At 57.9% G+C, this 14,795-nt stretch overlaps 1 protein-coding gene across 2 annotated transcripts; it reads right to left on the bottom strand.

Moving 5' to 3' along the window:
• Positions 1-154: 154 nt before the first annotated feature.
• INKA2 (inka box actin regulator 2) lies at positions 155-11,934 on the bottom strand. 2 transcript variants are annotated; one of them, XM_077789036.2, is made up of 2 exons: positions 11,533-11,934; positions 155-2,035 (listed from the first exon to the last, which is right to left on the bottom strand). In XM_077789036.2, the coding sequence occupies exons 1-2, from the start codon at positions 11,566-11,568 to the stop codon at positions 1,013-1,015; spliced, it is 1,059 nt and encodes a 352-aa protein (XP_077645162.2). In that variant the 5' UTR covers positions 11,569-11,934; the 3' UTR covers positions 155-1,012. The 2 variants fall into 2 exon arrangements, with proteins under 2 accessions (XP_077645162.2, XP_085417189.1); XM_085561063.1 differs by lacking the exon at positions 11,533-11,934 and adding an exon at positions 2,752-2,970.
• Between the last annotated feature and the right edge of the window lie 2,861 nt (positions 11,935-14,795).

Here is a 14,795-nt window from a genome sequence, read left to right as displayed (position 1 = left end):
AGGGGCAGGATGCTTGGGGGCAGGAAGGAGCCCTGCAGGCTCAGGGTGGAGCAGCCTGGCAGGGAGCTGTGCTGGGGTTTACAGCTCTCCTGGAATGGGAACAGCAGGGAAATCCCTGCAGGGAGAGAAGAGAGCCAGGGTGCCCACAGCAGAGTGACACCGATCCCACTTTATTGGAAACTCTCGGAGAGCCAGACACGGAAGAACTCGGTTCTGCCAAAGGGATTTGTACAACAGGGAACACAGCAGGGAATGGGGGAATGAACTTCGAATCCGGCTGAAAATCAGCAATAAGAAAATAAACTTCAGCAACATTGTACCTGGAACAATCCACAGAGTCAAGGGGAGGGGAGAGGGGCAAACCCACCGAGACCCCCGGGTCACAAACCCCCATGGGGAGCCTTGTGCCCCACTGGTTTGACTGGCAGGTGAGGGAGAGATGCTGGGAGGGCACCAGGGATAAGAGTTTAAGGGGAAACCCCCCAAAGTTGGGGGTTTGCCCCACACTCAGCAATTGTTCAAGTCTCATAAATTCAAACATTTCTTCCAATTTAAATAACAAGTGCTTCAGGTACAAGGCTTGGGACGCCTGGTTTGTAACCCAGTTTGCAGTGCACACAAGCAGGAATAGATTTCTTTAACAAAACTATATATATATATATATTTGCACACTCATACACACACATGCACACCGTGGATTTTGGATTTTGTGCTGCACCATTGAGCTGGAGATGATGGAAGGGGCCTGGCACCAGGAGCTGCTCACCCGTGGCACCACTCGCCCTAAAGCTGCGAAAGATCTGCATCATTTCTGTCACCATTGGTCCCCCAAGGTCTCCCCGGCTGGGGCTGCCCCAGCTGCTGCTCGGGCAGCTCCTGAAGCCGCAGCTCTCCCGAGGGTTCCACGTGGAGCCCGCAGCGCGTTCCGCAGGCTCGTCCCTGTGCGGGAGAGCTCGGGGTGCCCGGCAGCGGCCAGCCCAGGGCGGGGGTGGCGGCGTGGGCAGAGCCAGGCTCACACCCACACGGCCGTGTTGATGTCAAACCCCGCCTGGCCGCAGCCTCTGCCATCCGGGACGTTCCTGGTGCCCGTTCTGGGGCGCTCAGCGCGGCTCTCTGCCCGCGGGCACCTCTCCGCTTTGCTGGGATGGCCCTGCAGGTTCCCGTGGAGGGGCAAGTAAAACGTCCCCTTGAGTTTGTTGATCTTTTTGGACCTCTTGGAAATCTCGGGCTGCTGGTCCTCGGGAGGGAGCCAGCACGGCTTCTCCTTGAGCAGGCGGTCGCGGTCCGGCCGGACGCTCCTCAGGAACTTCTTGAAGATGTTGGCGGTGAGGGAGAACTTCCTGCAGAGCTCCTGGGACCTGCTGGCCGACAGGGACGCCTCGCTCTTCTCCCCCTTCTTCTCCAGCTCGGGCAGGTCCAGCCAGTTCCCCACCAAGTCCGCAAAGATGTTGTCCCCCAGCACCAGCGGCTGCCGGGTCCTGCTCTGGGACATCAGGGACGACGTCCAGTCGTGGCCGTCGTCGCAGCCCGGGCACTCGTGGCACAGCGGCCGGGCTGCGGCCGTGCCCGGGCGGCCGGGCTCTGCTCTCGGGGGCAGGCCGAGCTCCCTGCTGCCGGACACGGGACAAGGTGGCCCCGGGGGCCACGGGCCCCGCGAGGAGCAGGAGGTGTCCGGAGAGCCCCAGGAGGAGCAGGAGGTGTCCCGAGGGCCCTGCAAGGAGCAGGGGGTGTCCCGAGGGCCCTGCAAGGAGCAGGGGGTGTCCGGAGGGTGGCTGCTCCCCGGGCTGGCAGCGGGCTGGCACACGCTGGCCGGCCGTGGCACGGGACACACCGGGCACGGGGGGCAGCAGCCCCGGTCCTGCCCGGGCCCCGCGCTGCCCCGGCTGCAGCGGCGCTGCTCCGCGGGGCTGCGGCGCCCCGAGATGTCCAAGTGCTCCAGCGCCGTCTGCACCTGCAGCAGCTTCAGCTCCTGCAGGGCGCCCATCATGCAGTTCATCTGCTCGTGCAGCCCGTCGCCCACCTCCTTCATGGAGAGCTGCCGAGGGAAGAGCACAGCGGTCAGCATCCCCTCCCGAGGGTCAGTGTCCCCTCCAGAGGGTCAGTGTCCCCTCCCGAGGGTCAGCGTCCCCTCCTGAGGGTCAGCATCCCCGTGGGTCACTATCCCCAGCAGTGTCCCCGTGGGTCAGTGTCCCATGGGTCAGTGTCCCCAGCAGTGTCCCCAGGGCAGCACAGCAGCAGCACGGGGCAGCAGAGCAGGGCTGAGCAGTTTCTGGGCCGTGCCCTCCCTCCTGACCACCTCTGCATCCCACCTGCTCTGCACCCACTTCAGCCAGCAGCACTCCCATTCTCCTTAGATTTTTCTAGGAGTGTCCCTCTAGGAATAAGAGGAGCTGACAGAATTGGATTGTTTGACCTGACAACAAAAATAAAGAGTTTGAATTTCCATTAATTGCTTGGCAGAAGCCCAAGGTGTAGAACTATGAATGGTTTTGGCTGCTGCCAGTTTTAGAATATTCTTGTGCTTTTGAGTCTTTTGTGCCGTCACCAGCTGAAATCGGGAGCCAGAACAGAGCCTGGCTTCCTCACCTGAAGTGCTCCCATATATTAAAAATAAACCCCAGGAAGAATGAAATTGTTACTCCATAACACATCTCCAGCCCTCAGCACAGGCACCTCTCGCTAGAGGACAAAGGCATTTCAACGCACGGGAAATTCTGCACAGAACAACCAACAAACTCTGGGACTACTTACATTCAAGCAGGAATTCTTTGATCCCCAGGCTGGGACCTTTAATAGCAGTTCTGCTTCATCCCTGAACCTCACTGCAAAGATTGAACTTTCTACACCAGGCTTAAAATAAGCAAGTTATTCTCCAGAGCTTCCCAGCTCCCCCTCTCTTTCGCTCCGCTGCTCTCTGATGCAGGACCTGGATCATATTCCCAAAGCAGCCCCGGAGAGCAAACGGGCTCTGCTTTCCAGCAGCTGCCACAGATTCGTTTTCAGCAGGAGGGGAGGAAGAGCAGGGGCTGGCAGGAGCTGCCCACGCCGCTCTGGGCGAGGAGTTCTGCAGGGACTGCCCCGTCCAGGCCACGCCGTCACAGCAGCTCGGGGGGCTCATCACCATCTTTTGTGCAGCAACACGACTCAAGATTAGGGTGAAAAAGGCCAGCTTTTTCTTTTATTCTTATGCTCAGCTTTACATTATGGAGCTTGATTTTCTACATCTCCATTTTAACTAAGCTGGTTCAATTACTTGCTCTATTTCCATCTCTGAGCAGTGAGAAGAGCAGCCATCAGAAAACTGTGACAACCCAGCTCTCTAAGTGGAAACTGCTCGACTGTTTCTGACCACAAATCCCCATTTCCAACCCCAGAACCTTGAACTAAACAGGTTACAGTCATTTTCCTGAGCTTTTCTCTCAAGAAACTTATTTATCACCCACAATGAGCACACAGCTACAAAGATACAGAAAATCTCTGCTCAGCTTCCTGATTCCACTTCCCAGAGCCTCCAGCCATGGCATTTCTTAACACCAGCAAATAAAGTCGTGCTGCAGACGTGCAAACAGCGTCCCAATTCCAGCCTCCCCACGCTCCCACTGCGAGCTGGGCCCGGCTGCCCCGCCAGCCTCAGAGCTGCCACCTTACCTGCAGATCTGCTGGGATGCTGCTCCTCCCAACCTTCCCTCCTCATTAATGGCAGCCTGCTTGATCTGGGGCTTTGGAAAAAGCTGGATTTGGAGCCAGCTCGGCCCCTCATTGGCCTCTTCCCACCAAATCCCCGGCGCAGTAATCGCGCCCTGGGGAGCGCGGGGTCCTGCCCTGCCCGGGCATCTGCCGGGCTGGCGAGGCCAAAGGAGCCAAATTCTCCTCCTGAGCCCAGCAGCCAGGCTGCCAGAGCTGGGCCAGCAGCAGCCCGGGCACCAGACAGCTGGGAAAGAGGAGGGGATGTGTCACAGTGAGCCCATGGGCACTCTGTGCCCCTTCCCCATTCCCTGGGACTCTGATCAGATACCCCTGGACCCTCCTTCCTGCCCTGCCAGGGCTGCCCAGGTGTCACAGTGAGCCCATGGGCACTCTGTGCCCCTTCCTGGGGCTCTGATCAGATACCCCTGGACCCTCCTTCCTGCCCCGGGGAGAGCCAGGGAAGCCCACCCTGCCCAAAGTCTGTACAGACTCCTGACATTTCCTGTTCATCCTCTTCTGCCCCGCTCTCCCCTTGGACACCACAGAATAAAGAGAGCTGGACCAACATATCTGGGGTAAGAGCCTCTTTTGGGAATCTTTGCCATCTCCTGATATTCCTCCCCCCACAGCCTCGGACCTCTGCCCTAGCTGATATTCAGGGGGCTGTGAGGGGGGCAACGTCAGGGATGTTTTTCCCTGGGGAAGCCTCTCCTGGGAATGACTGAGTGGGGCTGAGCCCTGGTGGCACAGGGAGGAGCAGAGGGGCTCTGGGCTGAGCCCCGGGAGGAGCAGAGGGGCTCTGGGCTGAGCCCTGGTGACACAGGGAGGAGCAGAGGGGCTCTGGGCTGTGGCTCTTCTGTCCTGCCCCAGGGACCTGCCCTGGCTGGGGCAGTCCCACCTGAGCAATGTGGAGCCCACCAGCAGCAACCGAGCTCTCAGCACCCTGAGGCTTTCAGCTCCGCTGGCAAATGCTGCTGTAATTTGGGTTGTGCAAGTTAAAAAATGAAGCAAACCAACCCCCTCTGCTTTATCTTCTGCTCTTCTTGGTATCTGCTCAGTCTTTTACAGAGCTGGAGAGAGAGGGGAGCCCAGCCCAAAGTGAAGTCACTGCCTGGTGACCAAACAGCCTGAGGGGCTTGGATTCCATCCACCTGCAATCAAGAGTACTCACCTTGGAAAGAAAATTCTGGAGGGAAAAGAAACCTTCCCCACTGTCTAACTGCCAGCCTCTCCTCCTTGCCAGGACCTCAGCTCTCCCAGGTTCAGACTGGTTTCTCTGAGACTCCAGAAAAGGAACGATGTCCCAGAGAACAGAGATCACCTCCCTGGCAGAGGGTCGGGACTGAACTACCTGGTCTGTGGGAAGAAAAAGGGGTTCTGCAAAAAATCCAGCAGACTGGGCTGGGATCAAATGGATGCAGTGTGGAGGTGATGAACTCCAGGCTGAAGGGACAGCCCTCACTCACAGCCTCACCACACACCTCATGCAGAAGGAGCTCTCTGCTTCCAAAAAAGCCCTCTTAGAACCATGACAAAATATCCAAACCTATCCCTATAAACCAGTTAAAAATCAGATGCCTCAAACTGGATCTCATTATTCCTGAAACTTTTGCAATCCCTAAAAATTGGCAGGAAAAATTCGATGTCTAATTCTGCACAAGCCAACTCATGCCTTTTAAAGCAAGACAAGTACTCACAGGCTGTGTTCCCCTTCTGTGCCTGGGACTGTGATGGGAGAGGTTCCTTTCTGAGGAGCCAGGTACTGCCTGGCTCAGCCCTCAGTGCTCCTCCAAAGCAAAGCTCATTCACACTACAGACACCCAAGCACCGAAAACCGAAGTGCAAAATTCAAAATTCCGCTTTCAAATGATCATCAGGGAATATTCAGCGTGGGGGGGAACCAAAGAAAGGACTGTCACAGCTCATCTACAGAGTGGTTTTTGCTCTGGAAATGCACCAGGCTGAGCAGCAAAGGCACCAACTGCTTTGGAAGCCCCCCTTTCCATGATCTCCTCACCTCCCAGCCAATACCCACAACTGCTTTACACAGCTGGGAAATCAGTGATCTTCCAGCTCTGATTAACCCTGCAGGGCAGAGCCTGCCCGAGGAGCCTCCAGCATCACTGGATTCCATCACATCCAGCCTCAAGCACCCCAGACCCACCAGTAAGGCAGATTTCCCTTGCCACTTCCCCCTCCCAGCTAAATAATAATGCTTTTTATTTATCCTGCCCAGGTAAGTAAGTAACTCTTCCAGCCACTTTGGAGCCAATGTTCTCCTGTTAAATCTCCCTTCCCACCCTCAGGATCCAGCTCCAGAGCTCTCCACTGGCTGCACCCCCAGCCCAGCACGCCCTGCCTGCCCAGGGCAGCTCGGGGGGCTGGTGGAAGGGGGGAGCCCAGGCACCCACCCCAGGGAGCAGAGCTGGGGAGAAGAGCCCTGGATGGGGAGAAGAGCCCTGGCTGGGGAGAAGAGCCCTGGCTGGGGAGAAGAGCCCTGGGTGGAGAGAAAAGCCCTGGATGGGGAGAAGAGCCCTGGATGGGGAGAAGAGCCCTGGATGGGGAGAAAAGCCCTGGGTGGAGAGAAAAGCCCTGGATGGGGAGAAAAGCCCTGGATGGGGAGAAGAGCCCTGGATGGGGAGAAGAGCCCTGGATGTGCAGAAGAGCCCTGGCTGCTTGCACAGCGAGGAGCAAGGCAGATGTCCAGCTCTCAGGTGAAAGAAACCCACACAGAGGAAGTTATTGCCAAGAGGACCGGAAAAAACAAATGGCAAATAGTTCTTAATAATAGTTCTGATGGGCAACAGAGCCAGCACCAAACAATTGGTATTTAAAGCAGATGACATAATGGAGACTGAAATAATTTCAGAACTGCTGACTGATCATTTTGTTTCTGTGTTTCCCTTTGGTCACTAACTGGATTAATCTCCAACAAGCCTGCAGCTGTGGCTGGGCACAGCCTTGCTGCTCACAGCCCCTCGTTCCACCGGGCTTTTCCTTCCCCTGCAGCATCCCAAGGGCCTGCAGTTCTCTTCCAGTCCTTGCATTTTATCACGATAATTTCAGGTGTCTCTTTCACCTCTTGTCTTCCCGGGGTACGTCAGGTGTGCATGAGGCTAACTGTGAGCTCAGAGTTTCTCTGAGAGAGGAAGGATGCTGACACCAAACCAGACTCCCCCTCACAACAATCCAGCAGCTCCTAAGCAGATGTTAACTGTGCAGACGTGGTTCACATCCCTCCAAACCCCACCTTCCTTCCTGTGCTTCCCAGTCACACTCCCTGTGTTCAAAGGCAAATCAGAAAAATCAATTCTCCTCAACCAGGATAAAAATGGGCCAAAAATAACTCCAATCTTCAGACTTCTACTCACAACCAAGGCTGAGAGACTCCTGGACTCCATGGACAGACTGAAAATGGTGGTTGAAAGTGTCAGTTTTCAGCCCAGACCTGCTTCCCTGGGAATTTGCTCTTTAACATTCCTGACTCTCTGAAACTGGGAGTCTGAAAAAAACCCATGCTCATCTTTAGGTGGCTGCCCTGGAAATAACCCAGAGGACAGAGGCTGTGGCTGCCCTCGCTCCCCAGTTAAAGGTGACAGGACATCTGCTGCCAAGTCACTCCTCTGCACCTTCCCCCAGAACAGCGAGGGAGGAGATCTGTGACAAGCACCCAACCTTCTGGCACTGCTGAGATCACCCAAAAATGGAGATCTGCACCAGATGAGGCACCCTTGGGGCTGCCTGTGCCCGCTGCTGGAGCTGGGCAGGGGCACCGGACCCTCAGGGCTGTGGTTTGTGCCCCGCAGGCTGCAGAGCACCTGAGGGCAGCAATGAGAACACAGCAGATCCTCCCGGGGCGTGACACACTCACTGAACAGGACCCAGTGTCGGACAAAGAGTAAAAATAATTGACTGCATTTTTCACTCGGACCCAATGTTCTATTCCTGCAGGATATTCATAGCAAGAAACATTGTCTGCCAGGACATAAATTAATGCAAGAAGGAAGTCAGACTCTATCAAACTCAGTAATTCGATGCATTTATGACAAATGTGCAGGGAGAACATTAAAAGTTCAAGTCACAGTGGTGACTTAAGTACTTTTCCTCCCAGAAGAAAGCAACAGAAAGCGCAGATATACCCTGGATCCATGTGAAAGACCAAGCAAAGCCACAAGCACAGCCGAGCAAGGTCACAAGCACAGCTACCGTGGCCGTGCCCCCTCGCCTGCCGCAGCCACACAAACGCCTCGTGCCAGGCAAACCTGCCCCGTGGGCTCAGAGCTCCCAGGGAGAAAGCAGCGGCTGATTCCAGCTGCAGAGCAGCCCCAGCCCACGCCAGGGCCGTGGGTGATGCTGCTGCAGTCAGTGCAGGCTGTGCTGGTGTGAGAGCGCGGGCAGGCACTGCCCCGAGCAGCACAGCCAGAACTGCTCCTGCCAGCCCCTCAGCAGGGCAGCTCCTGGCACCCCCAGCTCGGGCTGGGACACCTCCTGTGCCTGGGGAGCAGCACCGTCCTGCTGGGGCTCAGGACAGCCGGCATGTCCCCAGCGCGGCAAGGGGCTCCGAGGATGGGGTTAGGGGCAGGATGGCACACTGCCCAGCTCTGGGGCGCATTTCACAGCTGCCAGGACAGAGGATGGCAGTGCAGGAGCACAGCTAACCCCAGCACCAGCCCTGGAACCAGCGCTGCACATCCCCACAAGCCACAGCGTGCCCACGGATCTGCAGGGCTTCCCGGAGGAGGAGAAGGTCTCTGCAGTTCCTCGGAGGTGCGGGGAGCTGGCAGGGCCCGGGGGAAGCTGCACGGCCGGGCTGAGGGTGCCAGCCCAGCAGAGCCCCTGTCCCATGGCACAAATGGCTGTGCCCGCGCGGCGCCAGCCCCAGCAGCTTCTGAATGAATCCCAAGCACAGGGACAGCACACATGCCACAAGGAACAGCTTTCAGTGGAAACCAGGGCTGAACGTGCTCTCTGCTCCCTGACTCAAAGGGGTCAGGGGCATCCTCGGGAGCCCCGGCACAGCTTTCCCAGAGGAAAAGGGAAGGGCAGGGACAGCGTGCCCGGCCTCGCCGGCCTGCCTGGCACAGCTCTCAGCACGGGTGACACAGGGGGCACACACAGCCCCAGACTGGCACACCAGCAATCAAGTGTGTTTGTCATAAACAAAGCAAGGGAAAGGAGAAGCAGAGCTGGAATCCTCCCTTCTCACGCTGCTGGGGGATCGAGTTGCACTGGAAGATAACCTTTCCTTGGGAACTGGGAGCTGTGCCAACATCCACTATTTTTTGAGAAAATCCCCTCCTCAAAACCGGCCAAAAGTCTGGTTTGCCAAAGCAGAGGCTGCCTGCACTGAGACAAACTAAACTTTGCTGACGGGATGGTCTCTAACCTTGGCATGTGACACTGAGCAGCCCTAAAAAGGCTGGCTCCTGACAGAGGGAAGCTCTGCAGAACCCCCCTGCACAGCAGGGACACAGCTCAGCCCGGGGGGCTCTGGGGATGCCAGGGCCGGGCTGCCCCGTGGGCTCCCCGGCTGCCAAAGCCACCGTCACCACCGGTGCCCCTGAGCCCCGGCCCCGGTGCAGCCAGGCCTGGGCAGGAGCAGGGGATGCCAGAGCCCCGCAGCCATTCCCCTGCCCGCGGTGCAGGAGGGCACAGCTGGGCACAGCTGGGCTGCCCTGTGCAGGAACACTCACCTACTTCCACTCCAGGAGCTGGTTTGCACAGGCTGGCGCAGCTCAGGACACCCTGACGGATGTTCCTGTGCCTGCACCCCCTGTCCCTGCACCCCCTGTGCCTGCACCCCCTGTGCCTGCACCCCCTGTCCCTGCACCCCCTGTCCCTGCACCCCCTGTGCCTGCAACCTCCATCCCTGCAATCCCCATCCCTGCACCCCCTGTCCCTGCACCCCCTGTGCCTGCACCCCCTGTGCCTGCAGCCCCTGTGCCTGCACCCCCTGTGCCTGCACCCCCTGTCCCTGCACCCCCTGTCCCTGCACCCCCTGTCCCTGCACCCCCTGTGCCTGCAACCTCCATCCCTGCAATCCCCATCCCTGCACCCCCTGCCCCGGAACCCCCTGTGCCTGCAGCCTGCAGCTGGCTGAGCTGCAGGAGCTGCAGGAGGGAGCTGCAGGAGGGAATGCAGCCCCGTCCAGCTGCAGCCTGTGGATGTCCTGTGGCTCATATCCCTGCACAGCCCATGTGAAAGGAAGTTCTGGAGCCTGAATAACAAAATCCGGGCGGTGGCAGGGGGAGCGAATGGGTCTGGTGAGAACCAAACCTATGGAGACCCAGGCTGCTCCCAGCCAAGTCACAGCTCGTCCAGCTGGAGGTGACAACTGCCCCTTCCCAGGGTTTTCAGCCAAGCATACACAGAGTTATTCCAGGCTAAATCATGGTTAATTAATGTAATAAAAACTGTTGCATTTTTACAATTGAAAAAAATCAATTCCTGCATTATAGCAAGGACTGAACAAAGCCAGAATTTTCTCATTTAAAGTATTTTTTTTCATACATTAAGTGTGAGGGATCTCCCTTCCTGTTGAATATATGGACTCTTCAGAAGTTATATTTTGCACTACAAAACAGGCATGTTTTAGCTCAGAGGTGCAATGTTTAGGCTCCTATACAAAAATACTGCTCAGATAACAAAACCGACTTGGTTAGAAGACAAAACACTGATTTAGGGACCTTATTCTTAGGCTGTCTTTCTGGAAGCTATTCCTGCTCCCATTCACCTCCCAGCTCAGATTTCCAAGGGCTGTCAGATTATTCTGCTGTGTTCTGGTTGGCAGTTTGCATTTCATTCATCAGCGTACAGCACACCAGTGACTCCCACTGCCCTTTGTTTTAGTTTGTCTTTCACCTCCTGTGTTGGCTGGGAAGCACTGGGCACGCCAGCAGGTTAAATGTCACTGCTGGCACTTCTATCGAGAGCAAAAGGCCCCTGCCCAGCCCGTGTTTCACAAGACCCCGGGGTCTGGAGGAGCAGGGGCTCTGAGCCCGGCCCTGCCCCGGGCACAGCTGGAACTTCTCCTGCTCCACCGGGGCTCGCTGGGGTTCCACACGGAGTGATGCAGGCCCTGAACATCTCCCGGGAGCACGAACCCGGCTGACATCACCCCGCTCCAGCCCCGAGCGGGAGCTTCTCGCATTCAGGAGCTTCACCCACCCGCTCTTGCTCTGCCTTGTCTTCCCCTTTTGTTCTCATTATCTATTTATCAGGGCAAGGCAGCCTCCGAGCCAGAGCCGCTGGAGCCCTGTTTTGGGAAGTGTCAGGTCCGCTGCCAGCCCACCCCGGAGCACCAGCACCGCCTCCGGGCTGCGGGACAGGCCCCAGCAAGCCCCGCACCGAGGCTCCCCGACCGGAGCGGCCCGGGGCGAAAACACCGCTCCGTCCCGACAAAGGCTTTCCTATTACAGAGCGTTTGCTCAGCGTACCGGAGGCGCCAGCGCGCTCCGTCTACAGCCTTGTCATTCCCAGAAAGTTGCTCCTTTCCATCTCTGCAGCTGCTTCCCTGACTGCTGACCTGTGCTGGCACCTTGTCCCTAAAGCCCCCCACGCCCCCGCCGCGGCTTCTGTCCGACAGACGGACGGACGGACGGACGGCCGGGACCTGCCCCCGCTCACAGCGCTGGGACCCCCGACCCACAACCGGGACCTGCCCCCGCTCACAGCGCTGGGACCCCCGACCCACAACCGGGACCTGCCCCCGCTCACAGCGCTGGGACCCCCGACCCACAACCGGGACCTGCCCCCGCTCACAGCGCTGGGACCCCCGACCCACAACCGGGAGCTGTCCAAAGCCGCCCCCGGGACGCCCCCGGTGCCCCGACCCCCGGCCCTTACCAGCTCCTGCCGCAGGCGCCGCAGGTGCTGCTCCATGGCCCGGCTGGGCGCGGGGCCGCCGCGGGAGGGGAGGAGAGGGGCAGTCCCGGGCTGTGCGGGGCGGTCCGGGGGGCTGACCCGGGGCTGTCCGGGGCTGTCCTGTGTCCGGGGGGCGGCTCCGGGAGGCTGCCCGGTGTCCGGGGGCTGCCCGGTGTCCGGGGCTGCCCGGTGTCCGGGGCTGCCCGGTGTCCGGAGGCTACACGGTGTCCGGGGGCTGTCCGGGGCTGTCCGTTGTCCGGGGGCTGTCCGGGGGCTGTCCGGGGGCTGTCCGGGGGCTGTCCGGGGCTGCCCGGTGTCCGGGGCTGCCCGGTGTCCGGGGCTGTCCGGGGGCTGCCCGGTGTCCGGGGCTGTCCGGGGGCTGTCCGGGGGCTGCCCGGTGTCCGGGGCTGTCCGCGGGGCGGCTCCGGGGGCGGTGGCAGCCGGCGGGGCCGGGCGCGCAGCGCGGCGGCGCCGGGGCCGCGTGTGCGGGCGGCGGGGCGGGGGCAGCCGCAAGTGCGGGGGCAGCCGCATCCCCCGGGCCGGCCCCGGCGGCCGCGGCCCCGCTGGAGCCGGCGGAGCTCCGCCAGAGCCGGCGGAGCTCCTCCAGAGCCGGCGGAGCTCCTCCAGAGCCGGCCCCGCCGCCGCCCGAGCGGGGCGCTGAGTTCTCGTCGTGCGCCGCGCTCCGCACGTCGCTCCGCGGGCGCGGACCACCCCGCCAGAAGCGCGGATTAACCTACATGGCGCTGATCAGGAGAAACTGCAGAGCCACCCCCTTGCGGTGTCCCCGGTCCGGCTCCACAGCGGGCTGGATGCTCGTCCTGCGCCCGGGCAGCGCGGGGGACGCGGCGGTGCGGGCGGGACAGACAGAGGGACCGGGCGGGGACACACGGACAGAGCAGGACAGGTGCTCGGAGCGCCTCAGCGCGGTTTATTTTTATTTGTTTAAAATAAATAAAATTTAAGTTAATTTATTTATTTGACCTCGCTGCTCCGTGGGCGCTGTTTCAGCCCGTGGCAGTCTGCGCACACTCCGGCTGTGGGGATGTCGGAGCTACGGATGAGCCCCTCCAAGACCAGGATTCTTTTATCTCAGATCAACCTCTAATATTGCTTCTCACCGCAGGACACCAAACAGATGGACAGGCGAGCAGGGAAAATAATACAAACACTTTTGGATCACCAGACTTCAGAACCGCGCTGAATTTGAAAGGGTTTGAAGCTTTGAGTGTCTCTCACAAATAAATATTATTCTCATCTTATCTGCAAAATGTGTTGTTTAGATGATAAATGCTGAGTCCCCTGTGATAATTTAGTCTGAGTTGCTCTGCAATGCTAAAGAACTTGTTAGGAGGAGAAATAATATTTGGTGTTTTCAAATTTGGGATTAAAAACGTAATTACTTGGTTTTTTCCCATAAATTTCACATAGACTGGCTAAAACTTTTGCCTCTCCAGGTCTTTATTTATTGGAGGAAAACATTTTTCATAGAAGTTAATAGGATTTGGTTTGTTTGCGTGTTTGTTTACAGAAATCAGTTTCAGTGTTTTTGAAAGGTGACCTTTGTGTCAAAATCCAATTAAAATGGGAAATTTGCGATCTGCCCTTTCACATGTGTTTGGGAAACACTCCAGAGTTAATGTTTATTGATCCTTCCAGCGTCTGGGTTATTATGGGTCAAAATTTCCCGTCTCCTCGCCCATTTCAGGGCTCCCGTTTCCCATCTGTTCAGCATGGGAACAGCAGCTCTCTTCGAGGCTCTGTAGAGTGCGGGGCAGTAGAGATATGAATTTATGGATGAAATGACCTTATCAAAAAGTGGATCACTTCCAAGGGGCCGTGCCATGGTGGCAGCGGGTACCTGCCACCCCGCGTCTCCTGCGGCCGCAGCCAGCTAGCCCAGCTGTGGTTTTTGCTCTGAAATGGGCAGGGTGTGGGGCCAGCTGGCTGCTCCCCGCGCCGGGCTCGGGGGTGGGTGCCCACAGCCCACCCCAGCACGTGCCCGGTGAGAGCCGGGCAGAGGGAAAGCTGGCAAGGCTGGGCTGGCACCCGTGGGGCCCGGGAGCAGCTCCAGGGCTGGGGGTGAGCAGGGAGAGACCAACCCAGGCCAGTGTGCCAGGCGCTGTGTGCCAGGGAGAGTGTGCAGGGAGAGTGTGCCAGGCAGTGTCCCACACAGAATGTCCCAGGCAGTGTCCCTGGCACAGGTGGCACACCAGCGTGTGTCACACAGGTGAGAAGGGCCAGCTCCGTGCCCGCAGCACTCCGGGCTGAGCTGATGCTGTCACATCTGACTGTGGCAGCACAGCGAATCCCAGGCTGCTGGAAGGACCGAACTGAGCTCACACAATGCTTCACCTCCGGCGTGTCAAGGATTCGGGAGGCCACCCGCACGTGAACAAGGCAAGTGGCAGATGCTGCAAGCTCCTGTGCCTCGTGCGAGACACCAAATCTGTGATCTCTGGCAGATGAACAGGAAGAGCTCCTAGGCTCGTTTGGCTTCTGCTAAGGACATCCTTTTGATCCGTTTTCCAGCCTCGGGGCTGCTCCTGTCCCAGGAGACTGATAAAGGAGTTCAGGAGCACAGAATAAAGAAAAGACCGGCATATTCATGTGCTCCAAACTCCTGGGAACTTGCAAAGGAAGAAAAAAATCTGAAATATTTTCTCAGTAGAATTTCCTTACTAAGCAGCATTTTTCTCTTGCGTGTAGACAACTGGTTCAAAGCAGCACTGACACCTCATGCCAGGCCCTGCACTCCTTCCGCTCTGTCGTGGTGTAAACCATGAGCAGATGGTGCAGTGCACTGGAAAATCAGATCTCCGAGAAAGTACAGAGCCAAGAATAAAACTCCCCGAAGCAGAAAGCTACATGGTTTATTTCAGGACAAAAAGAAAAACTGAGATCCTTAGGCAAAAATTAGAATACTCCTTCAGAGTGGAGTATTCCACTTCTATGAACTGCCTCGTTCATTCCTGATTGAGGGAACATCCATCCCTTCACAGCTGAAGGCTCAGCTCATTTGTTGTCTTTCAGTTCATTGATCTGCTTTCTCCAGGCTCCCACGTGACTGTTCTCTGCTGAACTAACAAGCGTGGTTATCGCTGAATTTTCCTTCCTTTTGACTTTCTTGCACACTGACGACAAACCTTTCAGAATTTCCTCCCACTTCAGCTGCAGCATGACCTGAATTGAATCCATCCTTGTTTGAACCCACTGGGGCAGAAACACCCAGCCACGATAGGTAAGGA

This window comes from Lonchura striata, chromosome 26 (assembly GCF_050655825.1).
Source record: "Lonchura striata isolate lonStrDom1 chromosome 26, ASM5065582v1, whole genome shotgun sequence".
In the NCBI taxonomy this organism is placed as follows: Eukaryota; Metazoa; Chordata; class Aves; order Passeriformes; family Estrildidae; genus Lonchura; species Lonchura striata.
This window is presented reverse-complemented; position numbering and strand designations above follow the sequence as displayed.

Excerpts from the sequence above, each read along its gene's own strand:
- INKA2 (XM_077789036.2), bottom strand. The coding sequence starts at position 11,568 with ATGGAGCAGCACCTGCGGCGCCTGCGGCAGGAGCTG. Across the intron at positions 2,036-11,532 it reads GGCGCCTGCGGCAGGAGCTG|CTCTCCATGAAGGAGGTGGG; the intron begins GTAAGGGCCGGG and ends TTCCCTCGGCAG.